General features: G+C 40.4%; 2 protein-coding genes and 1 pseudogene across 2 annotated transcripts in view; 2 read left to right on the top strand and 1 right to left on the bottom strand.

Moving 5' to 3' along the window:
- LOC118634969 (broad substrate specificity ATP-binding cassette transporter ABCG2-like) overlaps window positions 1-19,320 on the top strand; it is a 63,553-nt gene extending 44,233 nt beyond the window's left edge. The window contains exons 12-15 of the mRNA XM_036269850.1: window positions 8,554-8,708; window positions 10,980-11,069; window positions 17,775-17,857; window positions 19,173-19,320. Coding sequence (XP_036125743.1) covers window positions 8,554-8,708; window positions 10,980-11,069; window positions 17,775-17,857; window positions 19,173-19,320 — 476 coding nt within the window. The remainder of the gene's footprint in view (window positions 1-8,553; window positions 8,709-10,979; window positions 11,070-17,774; window positions 17,858-19,172) is intronic.
- Window positions 1-19,889, bottom strand: part of LOC118628299 — a 249,816-nt pseudogene that overhangs the window by 119,903 nt on the left and 110,024 nt on the right.
- LOC118634964 (broad substrate specificity ATP-binding cassette transporter ABCG2) overlaps window positions 1-19,889 on the top strand; it is a 144,388-nt gene that overhangs the window by 33,545 nt on the left and 90,954 nt on the right. The window lies entirely within an intron of this gene.

Here is a 19,889-nt window from a genome sequence, read left to right as displayed (position 1 = left end):
CCTATTCTTGTGCCAGTACCAGGCTGTTTTGATTACAGTCGCTTTGTAGTATAACCTGATATCTGGTATTGTGATCCCACCTACTTTGTCCTTCTTTTTCAAGATTGCTGTGGCTATTCGGGGTCTTTGTTTGTTCCATATGAACTTTTGAAGTATTTGTTCTAGTTCTGTGAAATATGTCATTGGTATTTTAATGGGGATTGCATTGAATCTATAGATTGCTTTGGGTAATATGGACATTTTAATGATGTTAATTCTTCCAATCCATGAACAAGGTATGTGCTTCCACTTTTGTATATCTTCCTCTATTTCTTTTTTCAATGTCCTGTAGTTTTCTGCAAATAGGTCCTTTACTTCTTTGGTTAAGTTTATTCCTAGGTATCTTAATTTTTTTGGCGCGATTGTAAATGGGATTGTTTTTTCAGTTTCTCTTTCTGTGAGTTCATCGTTGGTGTATAAGAATGCCGTCGATTTCTTGACGTTAATTTTGTATCCTGCTACTTTGCCAAATTCATTTATTACATCTAGTAGATTTTTGATGGAGTCTTTAGGGTTTTCTATGTATAATATCATATCATCTGCAAATAATGACAGTTTCACTTCCTCCTTTCCAATTTGGATCCTTTTTATTTTTTCTTCATGTCTGATTGCTGTGCCTAAGACTTCCAGTACTATATTAAATAAGAGTGGCAAAAGTGGGCATCCCTGTCTTGTTCCTGTTCTTAAGGGAAATACTTTTAGTTTCTGCTCATTGAGTACGATGTTGACTGTAGGTCTTTCATATATGGCCTTTATTATGTCGAGATATGAAACCTCTATTCTCACATTGCTGAGCATTTTTATCAGAAATGAATGCTGGATTTTGTCGAATGCTTTTTCAGCATCTAATGATATGATCATGTGGTTTTTCTTATTTTATTTATGTGGTGTATCACATTTATTGATTTGCAAATATTGTACCAGCCTTGCATCCCTGGGATGAATCCCACTTGGTCATGGTGAATAATTTTTTTGATGTATTGCTGGATCTGATTTGCTAGTATTTTGTTCAGCATTTTGGCGTCTATGTTCATCAGGGATATTGGCCTGTAGTTTTCTTTCTTTGTAGTGTCTTTTTTTGGTTTTGGAATTAGAATTATACTGGCCTCATAAAACGAGTTTGGCAGTCTTCCTTCTTCTTGAATTTTTTGAAATAGTTTGAGGAGAATGGTTGTTAGTTCTTTTTCGAATATTTAGTGAAGCCATCCAGGCCTGGGCTTTTGTTTGCTGAGAGAGTCTTGATTACCTCTTCAATTTCCTTCATTGTTATTGGTCTGTTCAAGTTTTCTATCTCTTTCCGGTCCAGTTTTGGGAGACTATGTTTTCTAGAAATTTGTTTATTTCAGTTAGATTGTCGAATCTGTTGCCATATAATTGTTCATAATAGTTGTTAACGATCTTTTGTATTTCTGTGGTGTCAGTTGTTACTTCTCCTCTTTCATTTCTGATTTTGTGCATTTGGGTTCTTTCTCTTTATTTCTTGGTGAGTCTAGCTAAGGGTCCATCAATCTTGTTTATCTTTTTGAAAAACCAGCTCTTTGTTTTATTGATCTTTTGAAAAAAAAATTTTTTTTTGGTCTCTACGTTATTTATTTCTGCTCTGATCTTTACTATTTCCTTCCTTCTACTTGCTCGGGGGTTTTCTTTTTGTTTGCTTTCTCATTCTTTAAGTTGTGAGGTTAGATAGTCTATTAGAAATTTTTCTTGTTTCTTGAGGTAGGCCTGTAGTGCTATGAACTTCCCTCTCAGAACTGCTTTGGCTGCATCCCATAGATTTTGTGTTGTAGTGTGTTCATTTTCATTGGATTCCAGGAAGTTTTTAATTTCTTCCTTGATCTCCTCGGTAACCCATTCATTGTATAATAACATGCTATTTAGCCTCCATGTGTTCAAATGTCTTTGCATGTTCTTGTTGTAATTGATTTCTAGTTTCATGCCATTGTGATCTGAGAAGATGCTTGATATGATTTCAATCTCCTTGAACTTGTAGAGATTTAGTTTGTTTCCTAACATGTGGTTTATCTTTGAGAATGTCCCATGTGCACTTGAGAAGAATGTGTATTCTGTAGTTTTGGGGTGTAATTCTCTGTAGATAATCTATTAAATCCATTTGGTGGTCTAGTGCTTCATTTAGAGTCTCTGTTTCCTTGCTAATTTTTTGTCTAGAGAATCTATCCAGTGATGTCAGCAGGGTGTTGAAGTCCCTTGCTATAACTGTATTGCTGTCAATTTCTCCTTTGAAGTCCTCCAAAAGATTTTTAATATATTTTGGTGCTCCTATATTGGGTGCATATATGTTTATTAAGGTTACATCCTCCTGTTGGATAGATGCTTTCAATATTTTCTAGTGGCCTTCTTTGTCTCTAGTTATGGCCTTGATTTTAAAATCTATTTTATGAGATATGAGTATTGCTACCCAGCTTTTTTTTCCTTTCCATTTGCTTGCAAGATTTTTTTCCATCCCTTCACTTTCAACCTATGTGAGTCTTTTGTTGTGAGGTGAGTCTCTTGTAAACAACATATAGATGAGTCATGCTTTCTTATCCAAGTCAGCTACTCTGTGTCTTTTTTATCAGAGCATTCAATCCATTTACATTTAAGGTGATTATTGATATGTACTTATATATTACCATTTTTGTTTAGTTCGGTTATATTTTTCTTCCTATTTCTTCTACTAATTAGCAGTCCTTTTAACATTTCCTGCAGTGCTGGTTTGATGCTAATGTATTCCTCCCCTCCCCCCTTTTTTTGGTCTGGGAAGCTCTTTATTTGACCTTCTATTTTGAATGATAGCCTTGCTGGGTAGAGTAGTCTTGGATTCAGATCCTTGTTTTTCATGACCTTGATTACTTCATGCCATTCCCTTCTGGCCTGTAGTGTTTCTTGTGATAAATCTGTTGAGAGCCTTATGGGGATTCCTTTGTAGATAACCTGTTGCTTATCTCTTGCTGCTTTTAGGATTCTCTCTTTGTCTTTAATTTTTGGCATTTTAATTACTATGTGTCTCAGTGTGGGCCTGTTTGGGTTCTTCTTACTTGGGGCTCTCTGTGCTGCTTGAACTTGAATGCCTTCTTCCTTCACCAAATTAGGGAAGTTTTCTGTCACTATTTCTTCAAATATATTTTCTAACCCTTGCTCATTTTCTTTTTCTTCAGGGACTCCTATGATGCAAATATTACTACATTTCCAGTTGTCTCACAGTTCTCTTAAGCTGCCTTTCTGTTTTTTAATTGTTTTTTCCTTTTGGTTTTCTGATTGGTTGATTTTTTTCTACCCTGTCTTCTAATTCACTGATCCAGTCCTCAGCATCTTCTACTCTGCTGTTTAGACCTTCCAGTGTGTTCTTTATTTCTGATATGTCTTTCTTCATTTCTTCTTGGTGGTTTTTCATTTCGAATTGGCTGATTTTCAACATTTCTATGTCTTTACTCATGGTGGTGATGTCCTTACTCATGCTTCCTCAAGATCATGGCTCTGAATTCTATCTCTGTTAACTTGCTTAACCACTCCTCATTTATCTCATCTTTGGTAGAGATCTCTTGTTCTTTCATTTGGCATTTGTTTTTTTGTTTCACCATTTTGGCTATTACAGTGGACTTTGGCGCCTGCCAAATTTTCTCTGTGGGTGTTGGTGTTCTGCTGTTTGTGGCTCCGTCTTCTGGGTTTGGATGAGCAAGGGAGGACCCATGCTAAACACCACTGTCAAGTCTTACTTTCCTGGTTAGAGTTGCTAGCCCAGGAAAGGTACTGTTATCCTCTAGCTTTTTGCCTGGGGCTATCAGTGGAGGTTACTTGAACAGTTTTGGGTTCTCAGTTGAATGAAAAACTCCCGCCCTGGCCAGTTTGGTTCAGCGGTTAGAGCGTCGACCTGCGGTCCTGAGAGACCCGGGTTTGGTTCCTGCTATGGGCGCGTACCTCGGTTGCAGTTTGTCCGCGGCCCTGGTCGGTTGTGCGGGTGGCAGCCACTCGATGTGTTCCTTTCACGTCGATGTTTCTCTCTCTCTCTCTGTTCCTCTCTCTCCCTCCCACTCTACCTGAACAAAAAATGGAAAAATGTCCTCGGGTGAGGATAAAAAAAAAAAAAGAAAGAAAAAGAAAAACTCCCTCAAGTGCTCAGCATAAGGGGATTTCCTGAGGGTGGGCAGATGCTGGTTGCTAATGGGCCTCAATTTGCAATTCAATGGCCCATTGGGTGGGGTTGAATCTCTGAGGGAGGGATCGCTGCATCTCCCCAGGGCTCTGGGAAGGAGTAAGATGGCCACCTTCCTGTGTGGCTGCAACACAGCAAAAGATCTGAGTGCCCTCCAAATCTCGAGTGTCCCCACACAGTTTTAGTCCAGTCCGCCCTCCCTCTGCCAGAGCCCAAGGTGAGTGGCTGTGGCTATTTTAGCGCCTGTCTCGGCTCTGCACTGTGGAGCCACTTGGGAATGTAACCCCAAGGGCGCTGCTCACAGCTAAGACCACTGCCGACATTGGGCTCCTAGCCTGCTTCTTGCACCTCCACAATCCTACCAGGATCTAGTCAGTGTCCCTGGTTATATGGTCCTCAGAAGCTGCCATTCTGTTGCCTTTTCCAGATGATTGTCTTCATTTTCATTGTAATTCCAGTTTAGTCCTGGGAGAGTCTGTGTAGCTTCCGTTCACTCTGCCGCCATTTTGGAAAATCCTGTCCCTTTTATTTTTAATCAGCCTTGTCAAAACAAGGCCACCAAAAATTTGGTTGCCTCCCCCTCAAAAAATGGGAGAGAGAGGGAAGATCCCTCCAGAAGTTTTAAAATGGATTTTTAATTGGGTGCATGTATGTTTACCAAGGTTATATCCTCCTGCTGTATATATCCTTTCAATATTATGTAGTGGCCTTCTTTGTCTCTATTTATGGCCTTCATTTTTAAGTCTATTTTGTCAGATATGAGTGTTCCTATCCCAGCTTTCCTTTCCTTTTTGTTTGCTTGGAAAAATTTTTTCCATCCCTTGACTTTCAACCTATGTGAATCATTTTTGAGGTGGTAAGAATACTTTTTTAATAGATGTTGAGAGATTCACATGTGCATCATGTTCAGGTTTGTCTCCTGGCTCATTGCCTTGGAATATCCACATGTTTCACTGTATACACACACACAGCAGAAATGTATATCTATTTTGACCAAGTGCTATAGGAGAATATCCACTGATTGAGTTTAAACTTTAATTTTCAAATAAGGGGTGTGTTTTAAAGAATTAGAAATAGGGCTTGGCTGGTTTTGTTCAGTAGTTAGAGCATTGGCGTGTGGACTGAAGAGTCATGGGTTTGATTTCGGCCAAGGGCACATATGTCAGTTGCAATTCATTCCCAGCCCTGGTCGATGTTGTGCGGGAGGTAGCCAATCGATGTCTCCCCTCCCCCCCCCCACACACACACTTTATCTGAAGATAAATGCAAAAATATCCTCAGGTAAGGATTAAAAAAAAATAGAACTTAGAAATAGAACCTAGATCCTCAGCTCCTGACTGTTCTTTTTTCTTTCTTTCTTTATAAAAAAATCTTTATTGTTGAATGTAAAATGAATTACAGATGTTCCACATTTTTCCCCCATTGACCCCCTCCTCCCCACTCCTGCCCCCCTCCCGCCTTTTCCCACACTATTGTCTATGTCCATAGGTTATGCATATAAGTTCTTTGGTTTATTCCACCCCCCCCAACCCTTTTCCCTTTGAGGTTTGTCAGTCTAGCAATGAATTTGTACTTCTTAATCTCTTCACCTTTTTAACCCATTCCTCCAACCTCTTTCCCATCTGGCAACCAACAAAATGTTCTCTGTATCTATGAGAATGTTTCTGTTCGACCTGTTCATTTTGTTTGTAGATTCCATTGTTGATAGATATGTATTCATTGCCATTTTGTTTGTTCATATATTTTATCTTTTTCTTCAAAAAGGCCCTTCATCATTTCATATAATAATGGTTTGGTGGTGATGAACTCCTTTAACTTTTTCTTGTCTGGGAAAGTTTTTATATGGCCATCGATTCTAAATGACAGCTTTGCAGGGTAGAGTAATCTTGGTTGTAGGTTCTTGCTTTTCATCACTCTAAATATTTCTTTGCCACTCCCTTCTGGCCTGCAAAGTTTCTTTTGAGAAATCAGCTGACAGCCTTATGGGAACTCCCTTGTAGGTAACTAGCTGCCTTTCTCTTGCTGCTTTTAAGATTCTCTCTTTGTCTTGAACCTTTTGCATTTTGATGATGATGTGTCTTGGTGTGGGCCTCTTGGGGTTCATCTTGTTTGAGACTCTCTGTGCTTCCTGGACGTGTATGTCTGTTTCCTTCACCAAGTTAGGAAAGTTTTCTGCCACTATTGTTTCAAACGAGTTTTTGATTTCTTGTTCTTGCTCTTCTACTTCTGGCACCCCCAGGATACGAATGTTGGCATGCTTGAAGTTGTCCCAGAGGCTCCTTACACTATCCTCATTTTTTTGGATTCTTTTTTCTTTTTGCTGTTCTGATTGGGCATTTTTTGCTTCCTTATATTCCAAATCGATGGTTTGCTTCTTGGATTTACATACTCTACTGTTGAATCTGTGTAAATTATTCTTTATTTCAGTTAATGCCTCCTTCAATTCTGACTGTGCATCCATCATTTCTGACTGGTCCTTTTTTATGCTCTTGAGGCTCTCACTAAGTTCATTGAGCATCCTTATAAGCAGTGTTTTGAACTCAGCATCTGTTAGGTTGCTTATCTCCATTTCGCTTAGTTCTTTTCTTGGGGTTTTGTTCTGTCCTTTCATTTGGGACCTGTTTCTTTGTCTCCTCATTTTGGCTGCCTCCCTGTGTTTGTTTCTGTGTATTACTTAACGAGAGGTACAGGGTTAGCTGAGACCAGATGCTGCTTGTTTGAAAAAATTTAGGAAAAACCTGAAGCAGGATCCAAGACAGACCAATCTTATGGTTAAGCAAGTGGCAACAGCTTGGTGGGCTTGAAAGTTGTGTGGAGCAGGGCGGGGCCTCAGGGAGTCACCAGGGTGGGGCAACCAGTGTGAGCCAGGTTGCTGGAGTCCCAGATATGGCTTCTGTCTGCCGCCCCAGGGAAGGGCTCACCAAAGGAACAAAGGCCTCTGACAGCACGTTTTTCCCAGAGAAAGCCCCCTCTCCAGCCCTCGCTCCAGTGCCAAACAGCTCAGTTCTTCCCTGTATGTCTCTGGTGGCCCTCGAGCTGCCTCCCCTCCAAGCTTAGAGGGAGAGAGTCCGATAAGTCCGTGCACGGGCCCTTTAAGGTGCTGCCTGGGGCTCCAGCCGCTTCAGCTTCACTGAGCCTCAGTTCCCGCTGGTTTTTCCAGCCAGAAGTTATGGGGATTCTCTTCCTGGCACTGGAACCCTCAGCGGGGCATCTGGTGTGGGATAGGGACCCCTCAGTGTTCAGGAAGTACCTTCCCAGCCAAGGTGTCCTGAATTTTATCCGCCAGACATGGGTGTGGGACCAGCCCGTTGCGCTACCGCCTCCGCCCCTCTGCCCCTCCTTCCAGTCTGGATGTGGCTGCTGCTTTAATTCTGTAGTTGTAGGACTTCCATTCAGCTTGATTTCAGGCGATTTTGAATGATGGTTGTTCTGTAGTTTAGTTGTAACTTTGATGTGGTTGTGGGAGGACGCAATACCACGTTTACCTACGCTGCCATCTTGACCAGAAGTCTCTTGACTGTTCTTACAGCTGCTTCAAAATCTTCAAAGTATGTGACCCACAATAGTGCCCCATTATAGCTTATAAGGTCATTTGTGACAGTTCGTTTAACCCATCCTCAACCCCAAGCTCTGTGGTACTTCGTCTCAGAGACTGGTGGTTCTGGGAGCAACCCTCAGATGGTGAAACCATTGGGAGGTCACGTGATCCGGATCTTCCCATTTCTTCACTGACACAGTTGCAGCAGTGAGTAAGGTGGTGATGTCTGGGTGGAAGGAGTGTGCTCTTGCCAAGCTTCCTTCTTAGAGAGGAGGCAGCAGAAACCTCACCAGGTGTGTTGCCTCCAGCTCTCCATAGACTCTCAGAAATTGTTAATAATTACACAAGAAAGGGGCAAAGGTGTTACATGAAAATGGTTATTCAGTAGTATACAAAAGAAAGCTGTATGCCCTGGTTGGTTTGGCTCAGCAGTTAAAGTGTTTACCTGTAGACCAGAGAGTCCTGGGTTCGGTTTCTACTAAGGGCACGTACCTCGGTTGCATTCCTCATGCACGTTCACGTTCCCCGGCCATGGTTGGGGTTGTGTGGGTGGCAGCCAGTAGATGTGTCCCTCTCACATTGATGTTTCTCTCTCTTTTTCCCTCCTGCTCTATCCAAATTTAAAAAAAAAGAAAGAAAGCTGTATGATAATTTAGTACAGTTATACAGGAGGCAATGAAATTAGTCACTCAGTGGGTGGATAGAGGATTCGTTTTTTCATTCTGATGTTCAGTTCTCAAAATATTATAGTGTTGTTTGCATAATAAACAATCCTGAACACACAGTGACCTAGTTGGTTGGATTAACCCCATCTTTTTTTCTGAAGGTTTGAAACCAACGGTGGAGGCCTTCTTCATGATGATGTTTACCCTTACAATGGTGGCGTACACGGCCAGTTCTATGGTACTGGCCATAGCAGCAGGTCAGAGTGTGGTATACATAGCAACACTTCTCATGGATACCTCCTTTGTATTTATGATGGTGAGTAGTAACTATGCTTCTCTGAGAACTAATTATTTCTCCTTATACCTTCCTTCAAATTTACCTGTCTTGGAAAACTTGTTTTGAGGATTTTTTCAATGGGACTCTTAGCTTTCAGGAAGCCATATATAAAAATATAGTTTATAGCCCGGCCAGAGTGGCTCAGTGGATTGAACGTCATCCCACGCTCTGAGAGGTCCCTGTTGGATTCCTGGTCAGGGCACAGGCCTGGGCTGTGGGCTCCAAACCCAGTGGGGGGTGTGCAGAAGACAGCCAGTCAATGTTTCTCTCTCACATTGTTATTTCTATCACTCTCTCCCTTCCTCTCTCTCTCTCTGAAAAATCAATAAAAAAATTTTTGAAAATATATAGCTTATACTAGAGGATGTACCAGCTTTTTTCTCGACCTTACCTAGCCTTTTTTTTTTTGTTTTCTTTGCTACTATTCTAATATAGTTACTATAATTTTAGTTAGCATGTTGTTACAAGTGAGAGTTTAAAAGATGCTTTTTGCACCCAGCCAGAGTGGATCAGTTGGTTGAGCATCATCCTGTTCACCTAAAAGTTGCTGGTTTGGGGCAAACGACTGATGTTTTTCTCTCACATAGATGTTTCTCTCTCTCTCTCTGTCTAAACAATGCCAGGTTTATTGCCTGACCTCTGCCCTGGTGTTAAAGAGCTACTGGCGTATTCTCCAGCAGCTCATATGGTTTGTTTGGATCAACTAGTTTCCAAGGGAACAGCTAAGCTCCATGAGAAACAGAACAGGGTATGGCATGGGTAGTCAGTCTTTCATGGGTTGCTCCTGTAGTTTGAAAAGGTGTGCTTTAAAAATATTGAATAATTCCAAAGTCCATACAGTACAAGGTCTTCTCCTTTCTGGGTTCCTGACATCCTTTTATATATACCTTTTTAAAAATTTTGTATTCCCCTGTATTTTTTACAGACATAGATGTTGGTGAAGGGGGACTATTAGCACCATTCCCTGTACTGCATCAAGTAAACAGGAACACTTAGCCTAGTTACTAAATACATGTGTCCTTTCTGCTAGAGTAGGAGTGGATGTCATTTAAATTTTATAGCTAGCCCAAAGTCTTTCCAAAGTTTAATTTTCCATTTCTGAATTTGAAAACTATCAATCTAAATATAATTGAAAATGAATAAACTGTGTGTATTTCCTATAGTGCTGTTTAATAAATAAAATGCCCTTTAGTATATAAAACATTTGTTTTATATATAGGATACTTTGATTTATTATGATTTTTGTTGTTGATTATATAGAGAACTTGAAAAACCTTTCACAACTGTATTTTACTGAGAGATGTTATATATTAAGCACTTGATTCAATCAAGTTGAAACACATGTATTCCCACCAACATCACTGTCCTTGTTATGCCCATCCCGCTGGGAAGTGCCAGTTAGAAGTTTTGTATGAACTTTTTATGTAGCCATCTCTTGCTGGAGTGGTCCGTCTGGGGTCTCCATGGCAATACTGCTTTTTGGTAGCTTGAATGAAGGTATGGGTTACATTTTGTGCTGCACTTCACATTATGCTGCACTAGTTCTAGGCCTTGGGTTATGTTAGGCATGCATTTGAACCCCAAATATTTCCTAAAGTCATTTGGGGATACCCTTGTAAATCACAAAGCTTACAGTGTTAAGGAAATATAAAAAGGCATGAGGTGCTCAGGATATGTGCTGGCGTGTTTTTTTTTATTTTAGAGAAAGAAGAAGGGAGAAGGAGAGAGAGATGGAAACATCAATGAGAGAGAACATCGATTGGCTGTCTCCTGCATGCCCCCCACCAGGGATTTAGCACACAACCTGGGCATGTGCCCTGACCAGGAATCGAACCCACAGCCTTTTGGTGCATGAGTCAATGCTCAACCACTGAGCCACACCAACCGGGATGTTCTGGTGTTTCTATTGGTGGGAATATACAGTGGTTGTATCATTAGAACAGTCAGGACGATACCTTCGATTGTGTGCAGTTGCAGAGAAAGTAAAAGCCTTGACAATTAAGGATCTTCCAATTAAATGAAATACAGATACATTATCATTCCTTTAAAACTACAAACAGCCTCAGCTAAGAGAGGAATACACAGGCAAAGAGGACGTGGTAGGTGTTTGAGTAATGGAAGGAATTTCAAGAAACCGTTAGTCTTAGCAGAAATGTTCACAAGGTTGCAGGAGACTTAAAGAGGTTATTGTCTAGAACTCCTCATGGAATCACTTCACCGGTTCTGACTGTTGGAATTTGCTCTCTGTAGATTTTTTCAGGGCTGTTGGTCAATCTCAGGACTGTTGTGCCTTGGCTGTCATGGCTTCAGTACTTGAGCATCAATCGGTATGGCTATGTGGTAAGTTTTCTTCTTCTGTTCCCAAGCTAGGAAGAGGCAGAGTAAAGCCTGATTATCTATCTCATGTCTGCAGATGTGCACTGTGGAGGTTGTCAGGAACTTTCTTTTTTTTTTTGTTTGTTTTTTATGAATTTTTATTTATTTTTTTGTTACAGATATTTTACCTTTTTACCCCATTGGCACCCCACACCCCACACCCCCTCCACCCTGTCCCCGGCTTAGTTGTCCATGTCCATTGGTCATGCATACATGCATATAAGTTCTGTGGTTTATCTCTTCCCACCCCCCCCAACCCCCATCCCCTCTTCTGAGGGATGTCAGTCTGTGCCCTACTTCCATGTGTCTGGGTCTACTGTATTCCTCAGACTGTTATGTTCATTATATTCCGTATATAAGTGAGATCATGTGGTATTTGTCTTTTTCTGCTTGGCTTCTTTCACTTAGGATAATACTTTCCAGGTCCCTCCATGTCGTCTCAAAGGATAAGAGATCTTTCTTTCTTACCGCTGCATAGTACTCCATTGTGTATATGTACCACAGCTTTTTTATCCATTCGTCTACTGGTGGACACTTGGGCTGTTTCCAGATCTGAGCTATTGTAAATAGTGCTGCTATGAACATGGGGGTACATATATTCTTCCTGATTGGTGTTTCAGGCTTCTTAGGGTATATTCCCAGCAGTGGGATCACTGGGTCAAATGGAAGTTCAATTTTTAATTTTTTGAGGTAGCACCATATTGTTTTCCATAGCAGCTGCACCAGTCTGCATTCCCACCAGCAGTGTATTAGAGTCCCCTTTTCTCCACACCCTCGCCAACACTTGTTGTTTGATGATTTGTTGATGGTGGCCGTTCTGAAAGGTGTGAGGTGATACCTCATTGTTGTTTTAATTTTCATCTCTCTGATGATTAGTGATGTTGAGCATTTCTTCATATGTCTCTTGGCCATTTGTATGTCCTGTTTGGAGAGGTGTCTATTCAGCTCCTCTGCCCATTTTTTAATTGGGTTCTTTGTCTTCCTTTTGTGGAGTTGTATGAGCACTCTATATATATTGGAAATTAACCCCTTATCTGATACATCATTGGCAATGATGTTCTCCCATACAGTGGGTTGCCTTTCCATTTTGATGGTTGTTTCTTTTGCTGTGCAGAAGCTTTTGAGTTTGATGTAGTCCCATGTGTTCATTTTCTCCTTTATTTCTGTTGCCTTAGGTGATGTATCAGTGAAAATTCTGCTGCATATGATGTCCGAAATTTTGTTGCCTACATTTTCTTCTAGAATTTTTATGGATTCACGGGTCACATTTAAGTCTTTTATCCATTTTGAGTTTATTTTGGTGTATGGTGTAAGTTGATGGTCTAGTTTCATTTTTTTGCATGTAGCTGTCCAATTTTCCCAACACCATTTATTAAAGAGGCTGTCTTTACTCCACTGTATGCTCTTGCCACCTTTGTCAAATATTAATTGAGCATATTGCCTTGGGTCCATTTCTGGGTTTTCAGTTCTGTTCCACTGGTCTATATGCCTGTTCTTGTGCCAGTACCAGGCTGTTTTGGTTACAGTCGCTTTGTAGTATAACCTGATATCTGGTATTGTGATCCCACCTACTTTGTTCTTCTTTATCAAGATTGCTGTGGCTATTCGGGGTCTTTTTTGGTTCCATATGAACTTTTGAAGTATTTGTTCTAGTTCTATGAAATATGTCGTTGGTATTTTGATGGGGATTGCATTGAATCTATAGATTGCTTTGGGTAGTATGGACATTTTAATTATGTTAATTCTTCCAATCCATGAACAGGGTATGTGCTTCTACTTTTTTATATCTTCCTGTATTTCTTTTTTCAATGACCTGTAGTTTTCTGCAAATAGGTCCTTTACTTCTTTGGTTAAGTTTATTCCTAGGTATCGTAATTTTTTTGGCGCGATGGTAAATGGGATTGTTTTTTCAGTTTCTCTTTCTGTGAGTTCATCATTAATGTACAAAAATGCCGTCGTTTTCTTGACGTTAATTTTGTATCCTGCTACTTTGCCAAATTCATTTATTAAGTCTAATAGATTTTTGATGGAGTCTTTAGGGTTTTCTATGTACAATATCATGTCATCTGCAAATAATGACAGTTTCACTTCCTCCTTTCCAATTTGGATCCCTTTTATTTTTTCTTCATGTCTGATTGCTGTGGCTAAGACTTCCAGTACAATGTTAAATAAGAGTGATGAAAGTGGACATCCCTGTCTTGTTCTTGTTCTTAATGGAAATGTTTTTAGCCCTGGCCGGTTTGGCTCAGCGGTTAGAGCGTCAGCCTGCGGTCCGGAGAGACCCGGGTTCGGTTCCCGCTAAGGGCACGTACTTCGGTTGCAGTTTGTCCCCGGCCCTGGTTGGTCGTGCGGGTGGCAGCCACTAGATGTGTCCCTTCATGTCGATGTTTCTCTCTCTCCCTTCCTCTCTCTCCCTCCCACTCTAAAAAAAAAAAAAAAAAAAAAAAAAAGGAAATGTTTTTAGTTTCTGTCCATTGAGTATGATGTTGGCTGTAGGTCTTTCATATATGGCCTTTATTATGTCGAGATATGATCCCTCTATTCCTACATTGCTGAGCGTTTTTATCAGAAATGGATGCTGGATTTTGTCGAATGCTCTTTCAGCTTCTATTGATATGATCATGTGGTTTTTGTTCTTCATTTTGTTTATGTGGTGTATCACGTTTATTGATTTGCGAATATTGTACCAGCCTTGCATCCCTGGAATGAATCCCACTTGGTCATGGTGAATAATTTTTTTGATGTATTTCTGGATGCGATTTGCTAATATTTTGTTCAGGATTTTGGCGTCTATGTTCATCAGGGATATTGGCCTGTAGTTTTCTTTCTTCGTAGTGTCTTTTTCTGTTTTGGAATTAGAATTATGCTGGCCTCATAGAACGTGTTTGGAAGTCTTCCTTCTTCTTGAATTTTTTGAAATAGTTTGAGGAGAATGGGTGTTAGTTCTTTTTTGAATGTTCGGTTAAACTCCCCCGTGATACCATCTGGGCCTGGGCTTTTGTTTGCTGGGAGAGTCTTGATTACCTTTTCAATTTCCTTAGTTGTTATTGGTCTGTTCAAGTTTTCTCTCTCTTCCGGGAGTAGTTTTGGGAGACTGTGTGTTTCTAGAAATTTGTCCATTTCGCTTAGATTGTCGAATTTGTTGCCATATAGTTGTTCGTAGTAGTTGTTAACGATCTTTTGTATTTCCGTGGTGTTGGTTGTTACTTCTCCTCTTTCATTTCTGATTTTGTGTATTTGGGTTCTCTCTCTTTGTTTCTTGGTGAGTCTAGCTAAGGGTCCATCAATCTTGTTTATCTTTTCGAAAAACCAGCTCTTTGTTTCATTGATCCTTTGAATTGTTTTTTTGGTCTCTATGTCATTTATTTCTGCTCTGATCTTTACTATTTCCTTCCTTCTACTTGCTCTGGGGTTTTCTTTTTGTTTGCTTTCTAATTCTTTAAGTTGTGAGGTAAGACAGTCAATTAGAAATTTTTCTTGTGTTTTGAGGTAGGCCTGTAGTGCTATGAACTTCCCTCTCAGAACTGCTTTTGCTGCATCCCATAGATTTTGTGTTGTTGTGTGTTCATTTTCATTGGTTTCCAGGAAGTTTTTAATTTCTTCCTTGATCTCCTCGGTGACCCATTCATTGTTTAATAACATGCTGTTTGCCCTGGCCGGTTTGGCTCAGCGGTTAGAGCGTCGGCCTGCGGTCCGGAGAGACCCGGGTTCGGTTCCCGCTAAGGGCACGTACTTCGGTTGCAGTTTGTCCCCGGCCCTGGTTGGTCGTGCGGGTGGCAGCCACTCGATGTGTCCCTTTCACATCGATGTTTCTCTCTCTCTCTCTCTTCCTCTCTCTCCCTCCCACTCTATCTGTACAAAAAAATGGAAAAAAAAAAAAAAATGTCCTCGGGTGAGGATTAAAAAAAAAAAAAAAAAAAAAAAAAAAAATTTAAAAAAAAAAAAAAAAAAAAATAACATGCTGTTTAGCCTCCATGTGTTGAAATGTCTTTGCATGTTCTTGTTGCAACTGATTTCTAGTTTCATGCCATTGTGATCTGAGAAGATGCTTGATATGATTTCAATCTTCTTGAACTTGTAGAGATTTAGTTTGTGTCCTATCATGTGGTCTATCTTTGAGAATGTCCCATGTGCACTTGAGAAGAATGTGTATTCTGTAGTTTTGGGGTGTAATTCTCTGTAGATATCTATTAAATCCATTTGGTCTAGTGCTTCATTTAGAGTCTCTGTTTCCTTGCAAATTTTTTGCCTAGAGGATCTATCCAGTGCTGTCAACGGGGTGTTGAAATCCCCTGCTATGATTGTATTGTTGTCGATTTCTCCTTGGAAGTCCTCCAGAAGATTTTTAATATATTTTGGTGCTCCTATATTGGGTGCATATATGTTTATCAAGGTTATATCTTCCTGTTGGATAGATCCTTTCAATATTATGTAGTGGCCGTCTTTGTCTCTAGTTATGGTCTTCATTTTGAAATCTGTTTTATCAGATATGAGAATTGCTACCCCAGCTTTTTTTTGCTTTCCATTTGCTTGGAAAATTTTTTTCCATCCCTTCACTTTCAACCTATGTGAGTCTTTTGTTGAGAGGTGGGTCTCTTGTAAACAACATATAGATGAGTCATGCTTTCTTATCCAATCAGCTACTCTGTGTCTCTTTATGGGAGCATTCAATCCATTTACGTTTAAGGTGATTATTGATATGTACTTATTTATTGCCATTTTTGTTTAGTGTAGTTCTATTTTTCTTCCCATTTCTACTGCTAATTACAGTAGTCCTTTTAACATTTCTTGCAGTGCTGGTTTGGTGCTAATGTATTCCCTTAGCCTTTTTTTTGTCTGAGAAGCTCTTTATTTGATCTTCTATTTTGAATGATAGCCTTGCTGGGTAGAGTAGTCTTGGATTCAGATTCTTGTTTTTCATGACTTTGATTACTTCATGCCATTCTCTTCTGGCCTGTAGTGTTTCTTGTGAGAAGTCAGCTGAGAGCCTTATGGGGTTCCCTTTGTAGGTAACCTGTTGCTTATCTCTTGCTGCTTTTAGGATTCTCTCTTTGTCTTTTATTTGTGGCATTTTAATTACTATGTGTCTTGGTGTGGGCCTGTTTGGGTTCTTCTTACTTGGGACTCTCTGTGCTTCTTGAACTTGAATGCCTTCTTCCTTCACCAAATTAGGGAGGTTTTCTCTCACTATTTTTTTGAATATATTCTCTGTCCCTTGCTCATTTTCTTCTTCTTCGGGGACTCCTATGATGCGAATATTATTACATTTCCAGTTGTCCCATAGTTCTCTTAAGCTGTCTTCCTGTTTTTTAATAGTTTTTTCCTTTTGTTTTTCTGATTGGTTGATTTTTTCTACCCTGTCTTCTAATTCACTGATCCGGTCCTCAGCTTCCCCTACTCTGCTTTTTAAACCTTCCAATGTGTTTTTCATTTCTGATATGTCATTTTTTATCTCTTCTTGTTGGTTTTTAATTTCCAATTGGCTTATTTTCAGTGTCTCTATGTCCTTACTCATGCTGTTCAGCTTCCTCAAGATCATGGCTCTGAATTCTAGCTCTGTTAACATGCCTAATTGCTCCACATTGATCTCATCTTCGGTGGAGGTCTCTTGCTCTTTCATTTGGCTTCTGTTTCTGTGTTTCACCATTTTGGCTATCACTGTGGGCTTTGGAGCCTGTCACGTTCTCCCTGTGGGTGTTGGTGTTCTGCTGTTTGTGGTTCCCTCTCCGGGATGGAGTCAGTGTCCCTCGTTGTATGGTCCTCACAAGCTGCTTTTCTGTTGGTTTTTCCCGTAGATTTGTCTGTGTTATAGTTGTAATTCCAGTTTGGTTCTGGGAGACGGTCTGTGTAGCTCCGTTCACTCTGCCGCCATTTTTCGGTTCTCCCCAGGAACTTTCTTTTAAGAGCAATGAGGGAGCATTTCCTCTTGAGCCTTGGGTCACCTTGATGCTCATCTGATTCTCCCAGTCACCTTGTTGTGTGAGGGAGGTGAGGGGTGGGGGCTAACTCATAGTTAAGTAGAACGATTGATAAATTCATGTAAAAACAATGTACTTGTATATCAGTTCTATAAATAAGGAAATAGTTAGGAGGATGATCCTAGAATGTGTGCTTTATATTGAAAGGGAAATTAGAAGAAAAATGAAGACCATGTAATGTTCATAGCCACTATTGCCTATAGAATCTAATTAATCAACTCTAAATAACACTGTCTTAATATAGTATAACTGAGTTTCTAACTCCCAAGAATTATACTTGATTTTGATGGAAAAAATAAAAGAACAATACAAAAGATTATTACATAAATAAAAATTAGCCATGGAGTATCACTGTATCATTTTAATTACAGTGTTTATGAGGTTGTAACATTGGAGAGAGAAGGAAGACAGTGCTATGGGGCAATATAGACAGAGGTGTGGTCGCTTGGCTAAATCTTTATTTCCTTTGTATTAGAAGCCCCAATCTCACCCTTAGGCCTCTTGATTAACAGGAGCAGTCATTTTAGTTGCTCTCGTGTGGCAAAGACTATGAATGTCAGGCTTGTTTTTTTTTTTGTTTTTTTTTTTTCAGAAATAAAAATAAAGGTCAAACTAGGAGGATGTGACTGTGATAATTCTTTGGAAACTTTGAAATTTCACACAACCTTGCCCACTTGCCCTTGTGTTGTAGGCTTTGCAGCATAATGAATTTCTGGGACAGAACTTCTGCCCGGGACTCAATGTAACAGCAAACAGTACCTGTAGCTTTGCAATGTAAGTCTGCATTCAGTGTCATAATGGGTTTGCTTCCGGGGGGGAGAGGGGGAGGCCACTGGGCTTAGCTGGTGTGGGCCTTTCAGGGACACTGACTTCTTGAAGACGAAGTTTTCTTATCTGCAAAGTGAGCTGTTGTCCACTAATGCGTATGAACGTATGGTGCAACTCTGAGATATTCTAAAATTGTATTTAGTTTGAAAAACTGTTTTTTTATGTGTCGTTTGGTTTGAGCCTTTTAAAAGATTTTTTTGCTGTTTTGACAGTGGGTATGAGATTTGATTTTTAGAACATTTGCTTTTGAAATGAGCTGCTTTGCTATTTCAGCAAAGCCTCACAGTGCCTGCCCTGTGTGGGGTACATGACGAGTATGGGTCCAACCTTACAGCTTCCTGCGAGACAACCCATGGCCCGGAGTATGAGCTGAAAGGGCAGCAGCATTGGAAAAGGAGTGAACTGTACAGTCAGGAAACCTCTCGGAAGAGAGGGTTTCCTTATCCTGACCACTACCCCTCTTTTTGACCTGAGAATGACATTTTAGGTGGGGTGACAGGGAGATGGCTAAATCCCAAGCGTCGTGCGGCAGTGGTACCAGACAACAACTGTGGCCGTGTCGGGTGCTAATCTAACCCGTGGCGGGGCTCCTCCTGCTCTACCCCAGCTCCCCCCAAGGCTCCACCTGGTCACTGGGCCTGCTGGTGACGCCTCGTAGCCGAGCACCTGCCATGCTCATTCCAGCCTTGGTGCCAGAGCTGATGGGGTGCCACTGTCGGGAAGGCCTTCCGCACCCCTCTCCTGGGTTCGGAGTTCTCAGCCTGCATTCTTTGTACGGCTGATTTGGGTAATGAGTTCTAGAAAGAGTTTTCAGCATGTTTGTAAGGGCCTAGCTGTCTCTGTTAAAGCAGAGGTTTGGCCCTTCAGGAGTAAGTGAAAATTTACTTGACAAACATTTCTGCCCTTTGAAGAGAGCAGCTTCATAGATTAGGAGCCACATGGATCTGGAGAGGAGAGCAACTTGGTTCAACGTGTGACTCTGTGAACTTGGCCAAGTTCCTTAAACCTTAGTCTCTTCATCTTTTAAACGTGTATAATCACCACCCCATTGAGTTGTTTTAGGAATTAACTGTTATATGCAGGTTGCTTAGCATGGCCTGTAGCAGAAGTGTAAGTACTAACTGACTGTAACTGTTAATATATGATGGGATAGTTACTTGTCTTAGTAATCCGTAGGCTTCTTTAAGGAACAGTGCCTATATTGAGTAAAATTGGACAGATGTGAAGAATGCAGTCATATTCTCTTTCTGTTGAATTTCAGATGCACTGGAGAAGAATACTTGATGGACCAGGGCATCGATCTCTCACCCTGGGGCCTGTGGCAGAATCACGTAGCCTTGGCAAGCATGACTGTTATCTTCCTTACAGTTGCCTACCTAAAATTGTTATTTCTTAACAAATATTCTTAAATTTTTCTGGAATTTATGTGCTTTATCTATACATTAAAAAGGAGTATCTTGATTTATGCATTCAATGAATTTAGTTGGTATATTTTTATTTGCCATCATACTGCTGTTCAGCCAGAATTATTTCCAACAGAAACCATCATAGAAATCACAATGAACTGAATTATACATGAAAGAACTCAGGTCGTAAACTAGTGATATTATATACTGCTCATTAGGTCATCTAGTGAGATGAACTCTTCTTCTCTGACCATATGGTATGAAACAAGAAATGAATTACAAGAAAAAACTGCGCCCTGGCTGTTTTGGCCTAGCAGTTAGAGCGCTGGCCCACTGATGGAAGGGTAGTGAGTTCAATTCCCATTCAAGGGCATGTGTATTGGTTGCAGGTTCGATCCCTGGTCCCTGCTGTAAACAATTGCCGCTCCTGCTTCATGTGAAACCATAGTTAACATGTTGATAAACCAGATTTCTATAAAATCTGCCGGTAATTTTATTAAGATAATTACTTTTCAGGATATTATTTTGAAACCCTGTTTGTACATATTAGAACAGATCCATTGCTTCCTAAT

Source organism: Molossus molossus, unplaced genomic scaffold (assembly GCF_014108415.1).
Source record: "Molossus molossus isolate mMolMol1 unplaced genomic scaffold, mMolMol1.p scaffold_m16_p_1, whole genome shotgun sequence".
NCBI classification, from domain to species: domain Eukaryota; kingdom Metazoa; phylum Chordata; class Mammalia; order Chiroptera; family Molossidae; genus Molossus; species Molossus molossus.
Note: the sequence above shows the minus strand (reverse complement) of the source record. Positions and strands in the feature narration are given on the sequence as shown.